Genomic DNA, 19,279 nt, shown 5'->3' on the forward strand with positions numbered 1-19,279 from the left:
CATGTATTGTAATTATCTGTAGCAATTGCAGTTATATATAGTTAATATAAAGTAGATCTTAAGGATAAACTTAAGATACGCATACCCTTGTTAAGATTGACAGATTTAGTTTTAACAGCTGGGATACCTTTGGTGGTATTATAGCATAGGTTTCTGGGGAAAAATACAAACTTAACTTCATTGTGAATGAACCAACTGGAGCAAAGCTCTGCACAGCACATGTTTTGAACTCAAAAGTTGAAAGATGGGGACAGAATGCCATGTCAGCCTTTCAGTAGGCTGAGATGAGGTTAGTGAAGTGCAGAAACGGCCTGGTTAATCAAGATAGTGATGTGGTATCCTAACCGCTCCATCCTGAAACAAGTCTTAAATGTTCCTGTAACGTTTGTAGGACACTGTGCAATTGTCATGTGGAAATGACTTGGCCGCTGGTGGCCTAGCAGTGAGGGATTGCATGTCCTAGTAAGACTTGTTGGTGATAGTGAGTCGTTTTCCTTCCTGTTAGTGAGCGTCTTTCACAAAGCTTGGGGGTTGTACAAGGCTATGACACAAGTTGTCCTTAACTCTTACATAGTATAAGCCTTGTGTCACGAGGCCTTCTGTTGGGCACAGAAGTAAATGTAAAGCCATTGCAGTCTGTAGCAGACAGGGTAATATGCACCATGCCTACTACTCTGAGTAGTCAGTACAGAATGCAGCGGTTGGAAGTCTCTTGTCTAATTTGGGATGATTACAGTGTGCCCTGTGCTCCATCTTGTAGCATCAAAGGCCTGAATCTCAGAGAAGGTTCCAGTCTGAAATGAGATCACTACAGCTATATGGACAGCCTTGAGCAGCCCAGTTTTCTTTCAGTCCTGTCTTGGAGTTGCTGGCTACTGTCGGTAGATAGGATACTGGGCTAGATGGACCTTTGGTCTGACCCAGTACGGCCATTCTTATGTTCTTATGTTATGAGTTTCACCCGTAAGTAAGTTTTGGTCTTGATTGAAGTTCAGTAGCTGTTTAAACTTAAAACCAAACCAAAACCCACAACCCCAGAGGTTTGTAAAGAGAGGGGCTGTCATAATCTTACCGACTGGCTGGTTCAAATATGTAGCTGTAACTAATGCATTGACGCAGCTGGAGTGTGGGTAGAGGGAAGGAAGAGCTATGCAGATTGTCAAAACATATGCACTCATGTTAAAACAGCATAGGATTCTTGGATACTAATGAATTAACTCGCTTCAGAATAGAAAGCTTTGCCTGCATGCAACATATGTGTACAAACATATCTGGAAAACTCTCTTACCGCATACGTTGTTCTCCTATTCATATGTGAACCTCTACCCAGTGTTGGCTGACCAGGGAAAACAGTGGTCTGGGGCAAGTGCTCTAGAACTAATCAAAAGTGTGGTGGAAATTCAGTGATAGAGGAGAGAAGAGGGATGAGGTGAAACAGTAGGCTTCTTGTGGGTAGTGGAAGGAGGACTGTTTATCATCATGCTCCTGGAAACATAAGCACTTCCTTCCTTTTTCCTAAAGGCTGTGTCTAAACTACATCTCTTTTAAAAGAAGGATGTAAATAAAGCACTTTCAAAACGCAAATGAAGCGGGGATTTAAATATCCTGTGCTTCATTTGCATTTTCGTGTCCCAGCGGCCTTTCAAAAAGGGTATTTCGAAAGAGAAACCACAGTCTAGATGTGGTTCTTTAAAAAAAAAAAAAATCCCCCCCCCCCTTTTTTTTTTGAAAGATCCTGTACTCATTTTTTCAGAAAAGGTATGTAGTCAAGATGAGCCCCTAGGGACCACCAAAGCTCAGCTGGTGATTTGCCTGGTATTGACCATCCTCAGACATTCTCCCTCCCTGCCTTCTTGGTATGCCTCTTGAGGCAAGGGACAAGGGGGGACACAGAAGCAGAGTAGACCTTCTCTGTGCACATCAGGGGCTGCTCATGTTGGAGGATTTCTTTCTGCTCTTTGTGGCACACAGGGGTTTTGATCACTATGCGTGTCCTGCAGGTTGAAAAGATCAGGTACCACAGCCTTAAAATCTTTGGCTACTACAACTTATTTTTTTACTAAAGCCATTCCGGTGGCAGTTATTTTTTTTCCAGACCCATCTGATAGCACTGTGAGCCATGAGCCAGTTCAATAAGATCGTGCTGCCTTAGCCCACTGAAAATTTGGTGGCACAGGCAGCAGGATATAAATAGAAAGCAGCCAGATGAATACTGAAGAGTGAAGTTAATTCAGTAAATCTTTTCAAGGACAAAATACCACGTAACAATTTTTGTGAGACACTCTCAAAATGTGGACTGGCATATGAGGGCTGCTGTAGAGGTGTCTGGAACAACTGGGGGCGGGGAGAGAATAGAAATGTGGTAGAAAATTGATTTAAAATAAAGGCAAAGAGTGGTGAATTGAGGGGATGGAGTTACTGGGAAATATCTACTGGTACGCTGAAATAGACCTGTTCTGGTCTAGTCTTTTCTGTGTGTCAGTTTCTCTGGAAGAGTGTGTGACCATCCTTACCAAGCTAAACCTTAGTTCATTTAAGATAAAATAAAATCTTTTTTTTTTTTAACTGTCTTGTTTATATTCTGCATTTCATTGGCAGTTGGACAGTGGAAACATAATCTGCTAGTTCCATTTTCTGTCTCTTTCGGACTAGCCTAATGATACAGTGTGTAGGTTTCAAACACACAGCATTTAAAACTGTCGTCATCTTAATTAAGACACACGACATTTTTTTTGAAAAATCTTGTGCTTATGAAACCTTAAATGTTGGTTCTCAATTGATCTGACAGATTTCTTTAATTGCAGATTGATTTTTTTTTTTTTTTTTCTGAGCAGAAAGGGGTCTTGAAATCTAGCAGTCATGGACAGCTGGAGAGATTCAGAGCAGTAGTTCTCACCTTTTCCATGCCCTCCTCCCCACATCTTTATCTTGTCTTGTTGGTTTATCTTGCCTTCCCCAAGTTTGCCATTTCTTAATAACAACTTGCATACAAAATCGAACATAAACATACAAAAGTGTCGCAGCACACTACTGATGACATAGCTCGCTTTCTCTTGTTTACTGTGTATATATGTTCTGGTGTTGTGGAAGGACATGTCCTTCCACCTAGAGTTGAAAGGTGTAACTCTAGGGATGTTAATTCGTAATTCTGTGGCTTACCTGTTAACTGGCCCTCCTTGTGAGCTGCTGAAGCAGCCCTGGCTGAGGAGGGGCTAGCAGGACCCCGAAACAACAGCAGGATCTCATGGCTGTGGCAGGTCAGTGCGTTAGGCCTGGCGAGTTGACTGCTACCCTCTGTGTAACTGCTGAAATGTTCATCAGTTACATGGTTACTTAATTACACACATTTTAACATCCCTGATTGAGGGGTATACCAGATTAACAGGTCTTCATCAAATGTATGACCAACCAGAAGACTGAAAACAGCTGATTATTTTTGAGTCTATTTTACTTTTTCCATTTATAGAAATATTAGATTATTCCTATTTTTAAAGTCTAAAGATTTTTTTCCCCACATAATTTGTTAGAGGCATATGGTAACCTGCCATTTAGAAATCTTTCTTTGGATTTCTGTTGAGGCAAATGAGAACAGATGGGTGAAGAACAGTTATTCATACATATGGCTGAATGTGGCTGTTGAAAGATGCAAAATTTGGTAATGAAGTGGTTTCCTGCAGTACTCTTCAAGTATCAAATTAATTAAAAAATAAACATTTAAAGATATATATGGCTTTTTTAAAAATATGGTGCTCATTTATGTGCATTTTTCTTGTAATTATAAAAGTTCTAAAAAAAATCACATCGACACATTTTGATGTCTCTCTTTACCTCTAAATGGTACCTTAATTTAAAAATACGCCTCAAGAAACTGTGTGGTGCTCATTGTATAGCTTTTGCAGTTGTAAGAAACCTAATTGTGTAATATATAATCTTTTTCTTCTAATTACAGGTTCACATTCTGAAAACCTTTTGAAGATATTCTGCCTTCCTATTGGATTACTTTGTTTACAGCACAGAATGTCATTGTGCCCTGGATTTAATTTGGTGTTCATGATTTAATCCCCCTTTGTGTGTCTGTGTGTTGGTGAAGCATTGGCGCTCTTCGGGGCTGCTGTTGTGTGGAAATTGATCCCATTTGAATCCCTTCCAAAGGACTAGACATTACTAGCGATGAGCTCCCAAAGCCATCCAGGTAAGGGGAAAATTTCCTTCCATATAGAGAAAAATCATCAGAAGAGCTGGCAAAAGGCAACCTATTATAAGCTATGTCTTGTTTATTGCAAGTGGATTTTTAATTGTCTTGGAAGTACTTGCACTTTGTATACAGAATGAACAATTTTTTTGGAGTTACAATAGAAAATAAACCCAGCTTCTCTGCATGAACATACTTAATCTAAAAATGAAACTTACAATAAAATTGGAGATTGATTGCATCCATATTAAATCTCACTCCAGAGTGTGGGGAATTATTTTTCCCTTTTATGTTTCTATCTGTTAAATTATGTATCATTAAACCTTTTAGCAGTTTCTCTGAAGAACTCCCTTTTGCTCAGATATTTAATTCCTTTTAGAATTATACTGTACTCTGTTAATGGTTTGTAGTCTCCATGTGATTGAAGGATTGTGGTTCTGTTGGTGCTTTTCATATCAATTATTTAACGAGTAAACTAGATGACTTAACACCCTCTTTCCCCTTTAATGAGCAAAAATACTTGTTAGAAAGAGTTACTTGGTTCATCTTAATTTAAGGTCGACTGCCAAAATATCTTTAAACTTTGTAACACTGTATTTTTGTCAAGAGCATCATAATTGAAAGACTTTTTGTATAAAACTTCTGTTTTGTGCAGGAAAACTTTGTTGATATCCAGTTCCTACCCAAGAATTTATAGCTGAAGCTTCACTGTTGACTTTCACTGTTTGGCAAATCCACATTAACTTTGCATTTAGGAAACGGGTGCTTTTAATACAGTTTAAACTGGTTAGCGGCTCAAGTATATCTCTGAATCTCTGTCCTCTGATCATCAGTCATAGGAGAAACACACACTTTTTTCCAGCTTTGTGTGTATGTAGTCTATAGTAGGTTTACAATAAATAAGGGAGTCTTGGTATTCTGTAGGGATATGGTTCAGCTAAGGAAAAAGAATGCCTCTTCACAGTTCATTCAGTTTGGGTAGAGAAACTGGTCGGGTGAGTTCTGAGTTCAAGTTGTCTTGCACTAGAACAATGTCTTGTTAATCTTAAATTATTCTATTTAAGAATAGAAAGGAGTCCCAAGAAAGGAACCCCCCCCCCAATATGGCATTTCAATTAATGCTGATTTTATAACTTTCCTTTTTTTGCAAAACCTTTACTTTAGGCTTAAGTTACTTGACATGGTATTCTCTTCAATGTTTCTGATGCTGGGCATAGAGTAGAGCCAAGGAAGACAGTGGGAGATGCTAGCTGGTTTCCTCTGCAATACAGAGAATCCTTTCCATGGATTTAGGAGCCTACATTAGGATAGAAGTTCTAACATTAGGTTCCTGTTTTTGGAACTCGTGGCCCAGAACTGAATGAGACAAGCAAGTAACTAGAAGAAGAAGTTTCTTTGATTTAGTTCTTAAAGTCAAAATTTGAGTGTTGGAATATTTGCATGGAAAAAGTAAAATTGTACAAATGACTTGTTTGTACAATTACTGCGTGATGAACTGAATTCCAAACGAATGGGTACTTACACATTCCCTTACGCGAGCACAGCAAGAACAAGAATCTCTGTGGCTACTGGGCTTTCCCACATCAGAGGGACCCTGGGGAATGTTTCTCAGAACTTCTGTAAGAAGGCATTGGCTAAAGGGTTGGTCCTTATTCCCCATGAACACCTTCCAAGCAATGTTATGGCAGGCTGCTACCAGATGCCTTGGTGAGGGAGGGGTAGCAGAACAGGTGTTTTTTTGCTTCTGACTTTTCCTTCTGTTGCCACAACTCATCTGAATTCTGCTGCTCTTAGAATTATGATATTAGAGAGATGAGCATCTAGAACCTTGTCTTCATCAGTTTGTATATTTAGTTGCTAGGCCTGGCCCTGCCCTTGCTGATGGCACAGGCAAAGGGGCATTTGGAAATTCTAAAAGAGGTGCAAACCAGTGTTGGTTTTGTGTGTTTTGTTATGACCATCACTCTTTCACAGTCCCCAAACAATTTTAGCTATGCTGCAGCCTAGCTTATTCTGAAATGAGTCTTAGCTCCCTAAATGAGTAATACATCATGTTCCCATTCACCTGGTTGTATATTAGTTAAGACTGATTTGGCACTTGCCATCTGGGAACTCTTCGATGTTAAAATATTGATTAAAGTTATTTTATTAAAAAAAATCAGCACAGCAGAATTAAATGAACGTTCAGAGCGAAGACCAAACATGGACTATATTGCAAATTAAGTATTCAGTATGTAGGAGGAGTTGTAGGTAGAGTGTAATTATTGATGTGAATAAGGGCTCCTTAGGAAACACAGGGCCCTAGAATACAATTCGAAGCAGTCATCTCTGCTAGCATGAATATTGTTTCAGCTGACTCCTTGGGTTTTTTTTCCCCCCTAATTATTTAGGGAAATAAAGAAAATCTGGAGTGAGAGAGCTTGCCCTTGTGTGTAGAATGAAGATCAATACATGCTTTATACAGCTCTCAGAAGGGACCATTTAATCTTGAACTGTGCTTCCTATCTTATCTTTATTCCTGTCAAGTCTGAAATTCTGACTTCAGTCAGTGTTAGTCAAAATAAAAGGTTAGTTTTAAAAGTGAGGCAAACTATCTTTCCAAGTGTTGAGCCTGACTTCAGTGGTGCATCATGACTTACTTTCCCGTGGTTTACACTGGGGTATTCTTCTTGCCTATTTCTTTTAAAACATGCTCTGTAATGGTAGGTAGAAATCTGTACTTCTGGCACCATTCTCAACCTGTTGAAGCCAGCTTCTAGATCTCTCCTCTGAAAGCTGTTCTGGTTATGTTCCTCCAAATAATTATTGCTAATCACGTGCACAGCCTAAAGAAAGGCCCTGGCTCAACTTGATTGGATGCTGCAGACTTCTTTTGGTAACTGAAGTGACAGAAGGCTCTCTTCGTCCTCCATTCCCAAACTTGCCACAACTGGGATGTGCAGAAATAGCTATAAAAAGGTTGTTACAGATGAATCAAAAATTTGGTTTGAAAAGGTGATGTACATTGGACACTTGGCATATGTTGAAGAGTATTAATTAAAGGTGCATGCTAAGGACTGTGGGATCATGCAGAGTGATTATGGTGGATGGCATCGCACCAGGTATCTTACGGTGACATGCCCAAATCGCAACACATGCTCTCAGAACATCAGATTTAGTGCATTGGCTTGATGCAAAAGAATTGGAATAACTACTCCTTTAATCGCTGGATTATACAACTTCCTTGCTAGAGTATGGTAATTAGCTAATGTTTTTTTGAGGCTCATAGATATTGTGACTAATTCCTCTACTGTGCAATTTTGTTGGAGGAAAATATGATACACTGTGTTCTCAGAAAAAATAGTTGGAGTAGGAAGGGTTATATAAAGCTGAAACAGATAATACTGAGATTACTGCAGAGTGGAATGAAGAAAATTTGGCCAATTAAGATATTATTTAGGGTCATGATGAAGCTTAAAATGAGCAAAGGCATGTATAATTTCACATCTTGTGACATGCCATATAGTTTAAGCTTGTCTTCATGTAATCGGTTTTTTTAGACACCAATTTTAGTGATTATTTTCTGGAGCAAGTCATTTTGTAACATGTTGATACATTAGTGGAAAAAGCTATTTAAATCTCCCTTCTTTTCCTGTGGGTATTTGACCAGTTAGTTTAGCAAACCGGTTAGACTGTTCTTCATTATCATGTATTTACCGCTCTGTGTTCTGTTCAGCGGTATATATTTGGTTTCAGGCACTGTTGTCATATGCTATCCAAGACATTGAAACATAATCCCTGAGCTGTTTGAGCTGTGTCTAGTGAGTCAGGGAGTTTCCTCTCTCATAGCAGACTGGACTTTATACTCTCTGCTTTCCTAACTCTGATTTTTAAAAGCTACTCATTTTTTTAATGAATGGAAGTGGAATGGTGCGTATTTAGTGTTCACTTATTCAATTAGAAGCTTTGGAAAGGGGCTGTGACATGGCCCTTCCTTAGGGCTTCTAGTTTCAGTAGTACTTGTTGTAACATGCTGTTGTGAGAATAGGTTTGGTGGCAAATTTGCAAATACTTGGTCCAAGAGAACATTGGTGAACTTTCTGCAGAAAGAAGATTTAAAATTAGTGAGGGTCATAATTTCAGAGCTCTGGCAAAACCAGTTAGCCATACGCTGTGATATGCTAGATGAATATAGTACGTTCTTATGGCACGTTATCTGACAAGTGTGGGGTGTTAGACCCTCTTCCCTCCATGGGCAGGATCCAACCAAACCCATCCCAGGGCCTCCACCCTTATACCAAGCACTGGGTTACAACAGTACATAAGCATTTACAAATGGGTCCTGAGTAGGGCTGTCCAATCCCATCTTAATCAGTTAACTGCGTAGGCAGGATTAAGGTTAGGGTTAGCCCTGCTGGAGCACCCTGGCCTCCGGTGTGCTGCTGCAGCCGGTGGGGAGGATTGGGGCCATGGTGCCATCTGGGATGGAGAGACTAAGGGGTCCCAGAATGTTCGGGGTGGAGGGAGAACATTGAGTGTTAAGTGGAGAGAGTGGGCAAGGAACGGACTGTTCTGCAAACTGAATAAATGAATGGAGTATTTTTGTTGGGACCTCAATAGAAGGGATGGGACTAGGGCTTGCCTTCCCCAGCTGTGTGTTCACCCACAGCCCATGCAGCCAGGGCTGCTGCTGGCCGTGCTCCTGGGGAGGAGGCTTCGTGGTGGCAGCTGAGTGGTCTGGAGCGGGGACAGAGGGCGGGAGCTGCTGGCCTCACTCCTAAGAAGGTTTAGCTGCGGGCTCTGCAGCCCCTACCGGCCCACTCCTGGGGAGTCACTGTGTAACCAGTGATGCTGGAGGCTGGTCATGTCTGCCAAGGACAAGGTCTGCTCCTGTGGGCCTGGTGGAGTTTGGGCAGCCAAAGAAACTACAGAACTAATAATCAGTCCAGAACCCCCTTCCTCTCTCCAAGAATCTGCTTACTCACTTTGTTTCCAGGTACTGCGCTGCCAAACCACACAAGTAGCTTCACATGGGGCTGGTAACAGGCATGAAGGTCAGTTGGTGAGCTTGAACTGTCAGCCTTGGCTTCAGATAAACTTTATTTTTTCCTATCGGATAAAAATCTGAGGCTGTTCCAACCGTTGCAACCTTCAGAGCAGAGTAGCTATTTTTGTATGCCCCGGCTGGCTTTGGCCATGTACAGTACTTTGTTGAGTTGTTTACCTTGATTCTACGTGAGATCGTCACATCAAAGGCTTTGATGCCAGTTCCAACTTTTAGTCAATAAGGCAGGAGAAAAGCATCCGCTTCTACACACAGGGTGGGTTTTTTGGACAAGAAGCTAGTAAGGGGGTGATTTTTAATCAGAAGAGAGCAGAAATTTCCTTTCTTTTTATGGAAGACCAAAGGGGTAATTCTTGCTCCTGTAACACTGGTTTCAGCACTTCTGATCCACTCTGGTGAATCTCCCTAATCAAGGGATTTCCACTCCTCCAAGAACATATGCCAACCTCCCTGTTGCTGTAGCATCTGAAAGCAAGCGAGCACTTCCTTACATCTTCTCAGATAAAGGGGTCTTATGTTGCAGATGGAAACAAAAGCCTAAAAGCTCTAAGGAGGCAAGCTGGTTGGCATTCAATTTTTATTCTCTCCAGAGTTGGAAGGTCGGTTGGATGGGTCTGTTTTTTGGCAGGGTTTATTGTGGTGGTGCCACAGCAGGTAGTGTTGGTAAAACACAGTCAAAGGTATGTGGTTTATAGTTGCCCTGTCTCCTAAGCAGCTTCAACCAATCGGAAGGAAAGGATTGTTCTCATTAGTTTCCTTAAGTGGTCATCGTTCACCTAGTTCCTCAGTTGTTTCTGCCTCTTTGGACAGTGCAGCTGTTACAAGCTCTGGCTGAAAATCCTCAGGCAAAAAGTGACCAACTTATAGGCTCCCCTTGAAGCACCAATGTGTGGTTTCCATGAGACAGGGCAGCGAGAATTGAGCACAGTATTCCTTATGGAGTATAACATGGATTTCTCTTGACAGTACTATACTGAGTATTTTCTAATGACTGTTAATACACCCTAGCATTTTATTTCTTTTCATGAGAAAATATATACCTACTAGCCAGTAGGTATTATCAATTCTAGCTGCTGATTGGATACAACTTACTAATGAATTCAGAACCATTTTCGACTGGCCTCCTTGACTCTCAACATTATGTTCATCTGTGTGTGTTGTACTTGCTGCTACTGTTAGAGTTGTGTAGCTCCTTCTTCCGCATGGGCTTTCATCACATAAGAACTCCTCTTACATTCCCTAGCACTTAATTCAAGAGCTGCCAAGTGCCTGCCTGACGAGAATTCTTCCTCCTCTTTCTGGCATGTGCTGTGAAATAGCTAGTGTCAATATATTGTCATAAATCTTTGCTTGTCGATAGCAAACGTGAACACAGAGCCAGACTTCCCCATGCCTGAAAGTAGGCCAGAGGTTGCTAGCTGTACAGCTGCAGAATAGCTAACTCTGAAAGAATGCTGGAGTAAGTGGATTGTTTTCTAAAGCTGTCTTTTTTTCAGGTTGCAAGTTACTGCAGTGGTGATTCAGTAATAGGCATTTGTGGATTTGTTCTTTCAGATGAGATATTGTTGCAAATTTATTTCCAAAATGAGAATGGGCATTTAAAAATAGAAATGTGTTATAGTTAATAGAGTAAATTTTATAATTCTTTAGCATATATCACCATACCAAATGCCTGAACTCTTGCTGTTCCAGTGCTCGTGAGCAGCTCCCTGTGTTAAAGGCTAAGGAGGATTTTCTGTTGCAGAATTACGTAGAGATTGGCAAAATCATTTCCCTTGTGATTCAGAAGAGATCTGAGCTCCTGTCTGACTTGGTATTTCCTTACTGCAGTTCATGTTTATCTTCTGCAGCTTTAGTTAGAGCTCTGGACTGAGCCTCTGACGTCCTGGATTCATTTCTAGCTCAAACAAACCTGCCTGTGACACCCTGGGCAAGTCACTTTGAATTACCCTGTGCTTCCCATTTGCCTTCTTTAACATGGCAATAGTACTACTTGGTTGTGGTTGCTGTGCTGTAAAAGCTCACTTATTCCTGTGAGATGTTCCGATGGTCTTGTGCTGAAGGCTATACAAAAACCTAGGTACATTTGTTATAATTTGTCTTCATAGCAACCCTTTTGAAATTATCTACTTGACCATTTCCTATAACAATCATAATCATACGCTCTAGACACACTGCTTGCTGCAGGAAATGGAAGGCAGGAAATTTATCAGGTAGTTTAAACTAGTTACAAGCTTTCAAAGAAATAATTGCGTTTTATCCCCTCCAGGAAAATAGTATCCATATCTACCACAGAATCAATTAAAACTCTTAACTTGAAATATGTAAGGAAACCCCCTAGCAGTTTGTATTGGTTGGCTGGATAACAGCGCACTGAGTCCATACCATTGCATTAATACCTGGACATCTGTTGATAGGCTGGCTGAGTCGCAAGGCTCAATTCAGTCACACAATAGCACGGTGGTATTCATTCTGATTTCCACAGTGAATATTCAGTAAGGCTTATGTTGAGAATTGAGCACCTGCTGTAAGTGGGCAGTAAAGTCAACATGGAGCACAAACTGTAAGCTTTAAACTTGCATTCAGGCTTGTCTTGGGAAAGCTAGTTGTTTAAGTTGCCCTAAGACTTTTGAAGCGGTTCTGTGCAGTGTGTTGATCCTGGCCACCCCCAAAAAGTGTATTGCTTATGCTCTAGATATCTCAGAAATCATTTTCAAGGCAGGGTAAAATAGTCACAGTACACTCGAGTTCGGCACTTTCTGGCTCAACAGCATCTTGGCTCATATCCATTATTCTTGGTTGAAAAAATTCCCTGCCTCCCCCCATTTCTGGTATGGCAAAATTGGGTTGCTGTGGTTATACTTCTCAACTGAAAATGTAGCATTTTAGAACAATTCATGTTTTTGAATAGAGGATGTTTCAGCTTCTCTGAGATGTTGGTATTAAAATACAGATGACTTTGTCTTTGTATGTGATTTCTAAGAAGACATGAATACAGACTTTTTTTTTGAATACTAGCATGTGGTGCATGGAGAAACATTCAGACTGCTGCATTTGTTGACGTATTTGAGGTACCTTCTTTACATAAAACCACACTTGTTTTGCTGTCATCTGCATATTCCCACTTGTGGGCTTGTGCCTCGTAGTGCTACTGAGTTTGAGAACTCTTCTTGAAAACCATTGTTTGGGACTGCATTGGTGGCCCCTGACGTCTTGGGACGTTCCAAATAGAGATGGGGACTAATCGGATTATAATTGGGTGCCTGTTCTTCCTACACTTAGCTGCAGATATGGGGATCTTTGTTCCTTGTCTTGAGTGTTTTTGGGTTTGTTGCCAAAAATATATATGCTTTAGTTACCTACAATTCTGTTTTCTTTAAAAGCTACCTTCATGCACATAGGTTCCTGGAGAGAAATGTGTTCTAAACATCAAGTACGATGTGGTTCCACAGATCTGGAGCAAGCTCAGATTTCAGCAACCATCAGCTCTTCCTAGATCTGGATGCATTCATGCTCTGCTGGAGTGTGTAGTGGCCAAAGCTTGTCTCTGCACTCCTGGTTGGCGTGCTGGACTCTGATGCTTCTGATTTGAAAAGTCAGGCAAACTGCTGCTGAGCGATAATAGAAAGCAGATCTCAGGGAGGTCTCTTCTTTAGACTTCCTTAACTCCTCCCAAAATGAGGGTTACAGGAGTTGGAGTAAGTCCTCCAGCTCGACATCATTTTGAAACAATGGCTTGCTGTGTAGATGTGCATTTTGTTGTTTTGAAATAATGTCAGTTATTCTGAAATAACACTGCAGTGTAGATGTACCCTACATGGAAGGTACTGAGGCGTCTGAGGAACACAAAACATGTTGGGTATCACTCCAAAGAAAAGTGAGCTCCTAATAAATACTCCTCCTTTTTTGGGAACCTTAATTCACCGACTTCATTTTGATTCTTTTCTCAGACCTCAGGTGCAATGGTATTGAGAACACTAGCACCTATATAGACTTGACTGCAGTGAAAACATACCTATCTGTTTAACCTGATCTTATTTGCTTTCTTTAAAAAATCTTGAGTCACAACATAAGGCTTTCTGTTGCTTTCCTTCCTGGCATTGAATGTTGGTGCACATGTTTGTTTAGGAAAAAAGTAATACCTGTAAACTGAAATCATCGCCTGCAGTGTAATTGGATGAACAGGAAGTGTTCAGAAAATATTGTCTATCTGGTCAGGTTATCATTTGTATTTGAAATAGAAATAAAGGAGTTGAAGGGCTCTAACTTTTGTTGCACATTCATTAGGTTCTTAATATTTTCCTGTTTTACATGTGACTAACCTTGTATTTACTGTCATGATTATTTTTTACCATGTCTATAAAGAGTTTATAAATGACTTGAATATTTGCTTTCTTTTCACAGCATTCTACTGCTTGATACATTTCAGGTCCAGAAATAATCGCCTTTACTAACTCTTTTCCCCTCCCCGATTACATTGATCAGCCTCTGTGGAGGAAGTACAACCTTTTTACTGGAGTGTTGGAAGGCCAGGAGCAATCTGTTAGACTGTTGCCTTGCTATTAAAATGGAGCAGGAGGAGTGCTGCTGGAGTTCTCCTCTCTCATTTTCTATCTCTGTGTCAACATCCTCTTAATCTGGAAGGATCTGGAACTCCAGAGATTAGTATGCGAGTTAGATGTTTTCTACAAGGTATATAGGATTTTAAAAAGTGATTAGGTTGCAGTTTGAGGCCCACTGGCAGAACAGGTAGTACAACACCTGTTAGTACAAGTTTGTGCAATGTATATTGCTGTCAGTCCCTCACTTCTAAACATCTTATTAGACCAACATTTTCTTGAAGTATGCTTATTACATTTGCGTGGGCTTATCAAATACCGCAATGGTGCTCTTTCCACAATAACACATAAAGCATCTAATGAGGGATTCATTTTTCATTCCAGGCTTCATGTATTAATAGGGCATTCTCTGGTATGTTGCACAGATTTTTCAAGCCCCTGACCTTTCCAGAAAGCTCTTAGCAATGCCAGTAGAGAGCATGTTGGCAGCTTAAAGATGTTTTGTCTGGCATTTAAGCAGAAGTGAAAAATGATTGCTGGTGGAAATAGATGAGGGAGTGGGGAGGGAATTCTGAAAGTGTCTGTCCTGCATAGTTTGACAATGAATAGTTGTGGCAGATTGTTCCTTGGTGTTTAAAGGTGGCATTAATTCTGGAAGTGCTATGTGTATCTCACTGGATACCAGTTTCAGCAGCTGTGCAGTTGGGGCCCACATGTAGTCCTTGAGTGGTTTAAATGTGGTCTTGAAGGTCCATACATACCGTTTGCAGAGTGCTAGCCCACAGCATGGCAGCCAGACTGGATGAACTGCTTGGCCAGAGGATGCAGAGGATGCAAACAATCTTGCATGCATTGATGGGAATCTCAAGTAGGGGTTAGGTGGTACTTCATTTCTGTATTGGGTACCAGTAAAACTGGTTCTGGAACACTTCGTCCAGTTTTGGTTCCTGTCATTCAAGAAAAAGGTTGATCAATTGGAGAGGGTTCAGAGAAAAGCCCCCACAATGAATAAAGAATTAGAAATCTGCTTCATAAGTAAGGATAGATTCAGGAACTTGTTTTTTGCTCAACAAGGAAGGCTAATGGGTGTGTGTCTGGTATTGGCTCTATTTGGCTTGTTTATATTATTTGAACTATTGGGACAGAATTTCTTACTAATCAAGGCCTGATGCTGACGTACTCCAAACAAAATGATTGGTCCAAAATAAGTTCCTTTTCTCAGTTTTGTTGGTCTAAAACTTGATTTGTTGGTATCTTGTTCCATTCGCTACATCAGAAATTAATCCGTCAAAAGAGAGCGATATCAGATGCATGTGAATTTGATCAATATGGAGGAGAAAAGCTTAGAGGAGTCGGTCATTGCACCAGGATCTTATCCGACATACAAGAGAACAGAGTTGCCAGCAACTTAGTTTTATTCGATCCATAAAGCTTCATGAATATCAAAAGCATATTTTATACGTCAGACTATTAGTGGCCATTTAAAAATACCCTTAAGTGATGTGTGCAGGATGTGTGCATTTGATTGTGTGTATTATATTCATTATGTGTATAAGAGATGCTTTTTATTATCTCGCCATTTACTTATAGTGGAGTCATAGTAATTGTTATGGTTCTTTCTGTAATTAAGTTTTCATAACAATTTTCATTCTTACCCTCTTGTTGCAGTCACTCAAACTAACAAAATCTTCACCTGCATAGTTGAAACTTAAAATAATCTGGTCTTCGTTCAATTTTGTGGGCTAAAATTTTTAAAAAAAAGTGAGCAAAAAAAATCCATCTGTCTTTCAGTAGTGGAAAACTTTCCCCAACAGTAAAATACTACATGGTTGGTTTTGTTTTGTTCTTTAAAATTCTAGAACTAACATAATTAAAGTAGATAGTCAACTGGAAACTCATTTTCAGTGGATAACTCAAATGCTGTACTCACTGAAGGCTAAGTTATGAGTTTGATAATGAAACTTTGTATATGCTCAACACATTTTGTACAACTACTTTTCTGTTTGTAAATTGTGCAGCTATAGAAGCACAAGCTATGACCTTACATGTGTAATGAAAAACTCAGTGGAGTGCATCTTATGAGGTCGTTTGCTGCACCAATTCTATGGAAAATCTTATGTGGACATAGTTTTCCCTGAAGCAGAGGTTTTGTGAGCAGGGTGCCAGAACTCCTTCACAGAAACTTCTGCTCATTCAATAAAGTGCACAGAGCCATAAATGTGTAAGAACTCTTGCAACACACAACTGTTATAGCTCCTGAGTTGCTTAGGAGGGAAGGGAGTTAACTTATGGTTCTCCTAAGGAGGGGTCTGTCTCTCAGGAGTGGTGGGAGTGAGATGATAGTCCAATGGTATTTAGGAAATCTCATTTAAAACTTACACTCATAATGAGATAGTTAGGTACATGTGAGAATTAAGGTTGCACACAAGCTTAACTCTGCCCCTTATAAATATGGATTATGTAGTCGTTAATTAAATAATTTTATGGTATTTTTGAATTACATTATATAATGCATGTCTTTCTACATTTTCCAGAATTGTGTATTTGTGCAAGTTCATGCTGAAAAATAGTGATCTGTTCCCACCCAACATGTCCAGATTAAACCTAGAAAAGTAACAAACTTACTAGGTTGTGTGTTAAAATAAACACACACGTATAAATATAAATAAATAATAAAAAGAGTGTGTGTGTGTGTGTGTGTGTGTGTGTGTGTAATTTTAGGCCACCAACCTTTTCACTTGAGCTAGCTTTATAGTTAATTTCCTCATCCCATGAATGGTACCAAATGAAAACTGTGCTGGGGAGTGGAAGAAAATGTATTTTGATGTGGTTAGGGATGACACCATTAACATACTTGCTCTTGAAGAGGATTTACAAAAACACAGTGGGCAATTATTACCATATGATGGGTGTAAGTATGGCATAATTAGAGCAATATCACAAAGAGTCTGAGCCAATGGAAGAAATCTGTGAAATGTTGTTGGGGGTGAGCCTATAGAGTTTTTGCCTTTCAGGCTTCTGGGAGCAGTATACACATCAGAAAAGGGTCTTGATACATAACAAGGAGGGAAATGTAGCTAGTGAAGGGTCAGCTGTTGTGAGTCACACAGGGTGTGCCATCTTGCCTTTCTCCTGGAGGACAGGAGCAACTTCATCCGTGTGAAGTGGAAACTGGTCTCCATACTGGAAGAAAAAGGCTTGGCTGTCCAAGGATTCATCCTGGGTTGCATCAAAGAAAAGGAAGACTTCCTGGATAGAAGCCAGGATTTGATACTGTGGGCACAGTCGCCAATGACTCCAAGACCCTGCAGGAGATACTGAAGAACAGGGAAGAAAATTGGCAGTTTGTGACCTCCAAAAGGAGAATCAATATACCCACAGCAGAGAGATAATCTGCCGCTTCCCGGCTTGTTGGCACAGGTACTACTACTGAATGCTGAAAAGGGATCAGGAGACCCTGTTGAATGGAAGGCCTGGGACGCATTGTCCTGGACATGGGGATTCCATGACCACCACTCCTCCTCCTATTAGGGCTTTGGTGGTAGGGACTCCCTCAGAAGGGGGGCAGTACAGTCTGCTGTGCAGATCAGAAATTCAGAAGTGTGCTGCTCGCCTAGAGTTAGAACTCCAGATATAGCAGTCTGCTGAGACTCAAACCCTACGGCTACTACCTCTTGCTGTTTACCCACATGGGTGCTAAAAGTGCAGCCAAGACTTCCCTTGCCCAGATCACTGCAGACAGCATAGCTCTGAAAAGTAGGAGCAAAGTTTGGGGTGCAAGTGGTGGTCCCATCTGTCCTTGTTGAAGGAAGAGGTTCAGTCAGATTGGCAACTTGTGGAATTAAAGCATGGTGCTGCAGGTGGCATGGTACGAGTGCTTTGGCTTATTGGACAATAAGATGATGTTCTGGGAGAGGGGATTACTGTGCTGGCAGAAGCTCCATCTGTCAAACAAACATCTTTGGACATCTCTGGCTAACCTGATAAGGAGAGCTCTAATCAAGGACCTGTGGGGTAAGGTAGGAAAAAATTCCAGCTAGTAAGTATCTAGGGTAAAGTAATGAAGATAAGGGCAAGGGTCCAAATTCTGAAGAAGGGAACCAGGAGCCCACAAGTACATTAGAGTCAAGAAGAAAAAACAGGAAAGCAGGGTTATGGGGAACAAAAGATGAAGTCCTGGTATATGAAAAATATTACTTATTTGGCATTGGACTTGGTAGGATATTTCCCGTGGTTAGAGTACCAGAAATGGGGGCGATAGCTTGTACTAAATGGGCAGGTGAGGGGGGGAAGAAGTAGGTGTTGTGCTGTACATCAAGAATGCATACACTTGCTCAGAGGTCCAAGAAGTAGTGAGCGGCAGGCCGCCTAGCGTCTCTGGGTGAGGACGGTGAGGGCTTGTTCTAGACCCCTGGTCCCCAACCCGGTGCCCATGGGCACCATGGTGCCCGCTGGGCCCTTTACATGCGTCTGCAGAGCAATCTGGGCTGGCCCCGCCCCCGGGCGCGTGGCAGGTGCCAGCCCCAGGCGCATGGCTGGCCCCGGCTGCGCCGTGCGTGCCGGTGCTGACCCCCCCCCCCCCCCTCCCATGGGCGCTGCGCGGAACCTGGGCAGCCCTGCCCAGGATCGCAGCACATGCTGGTGCCGACCTCGGGCGTGCGGCGCATGCTTCCCCCCCCCCCAAGTCACGTGGCTTGTGAGTGGCCCCGCCCCCATATGCACAGAGCATGAGCAGCCCCAAAACGTTGGGGGACCACTGTTCTAGACAGTCAGATCAAAGAAGAGAAGTGAGACATTCTACAAAGCAGTAACAAGATTACTAATGTGTGAGCGAGGGGTGTAAAACCTCACTACAGAACGTAACCATGTAGCCACTAAAAATCACAGTGGTTACATGCAGCTTGGAGCTTAATAAGCTTTGCACAGCATAGCTCACAGCAGAGCCTACCCGGGAGCGGGTCTGGCAAGGGCCGCTGCTAGCGCCGCTCCCAGGGAAAAGGCTTTGCTGCAGGTTCTGCATATGGCTCCCCAGGAGCCAGCATGTAACCTGTGGCCGGGGGGGGGGGGGAGGCGGCAGGCCAGGGCTGAAGCAGCCCGCTGCCCAGGGCAGGTATGGAGCTGCTCCAGCCCCTACTGCTTAACTGGGACCAGTAAACCATTTACATCCCTATGGTGAGCTAGTATTAATGGTGGATTTGAACTTCTCTGGTTACCTGTTGGAAGACTATTACTGCAAGCATGTGTCCTGCAGATTCTTGGCATGTACAGAGGACTGCTTTCTGAGTCAAAGGTGAGGAATCAGCTGGGGAAGAAAAGGTCATCCTTTCTGGATCTGATCTTGAGCAACAGGCTGAATTAGTTGTGAATGGGAAGGTGTTGGGGAACTTGGGATAATGTGATCTGATAGGCTTCAAGACCCTCATGAAAGGAGAACGTGCAAACAGCAAAACAAGCACAGTCAAGTTCAGAAAGTTGTATTTAAGC

General features: G+C 41.6%; 1 protein-coding gene across 10 annotated transcripts in view; it reads left to right on the forward strand.

Moving 5' to 3' along the window:
- The window catches only part of HDAC4 (histone deacetylase 4), a 226,272-nt gene that overhangs the window by 34,602 nt on the left and 172,391 nt on the right, over window positions 1-19,279 (forward strand). For 8 of the 10 annotated variants that reach the window (XM_075934078.1, XM_075934072.1, XM_075934081.1 and 5 more), the window contains exon 2: window positions 3,950-4,192. The exons of the other annotated variants lie outside the window; for them this stretch is intronic. In XM_075934078.1, the coding sequence (XP_075790193.1) occupies window positions 4,171-4,192 (22 nt within the window). In that variant the 5' untranslated portion in view covers window positions 3,950-4,170. The remainder of the gene's footprint in view (window positions 1-3,949; window positions 4,193-19,279) is intronic. 10 annotated transcript variants of the gene reach the window in all.

Source organism: Pelodiscus sinensis, chromosome 7 (genome assembly GCF_049634645.1).
Source record: "Pelodiscus sinensis isolate JC-2024 chromosome 7, ASM4963464v1, whole genome shotgun sequence".
Taxonomy (NCBI): domain Eukaryota; kingdom Metazoa; phylum Chordata; order Testudines; family Trionychidae; genus Pelodiscus; species Pelodiscus sinensis.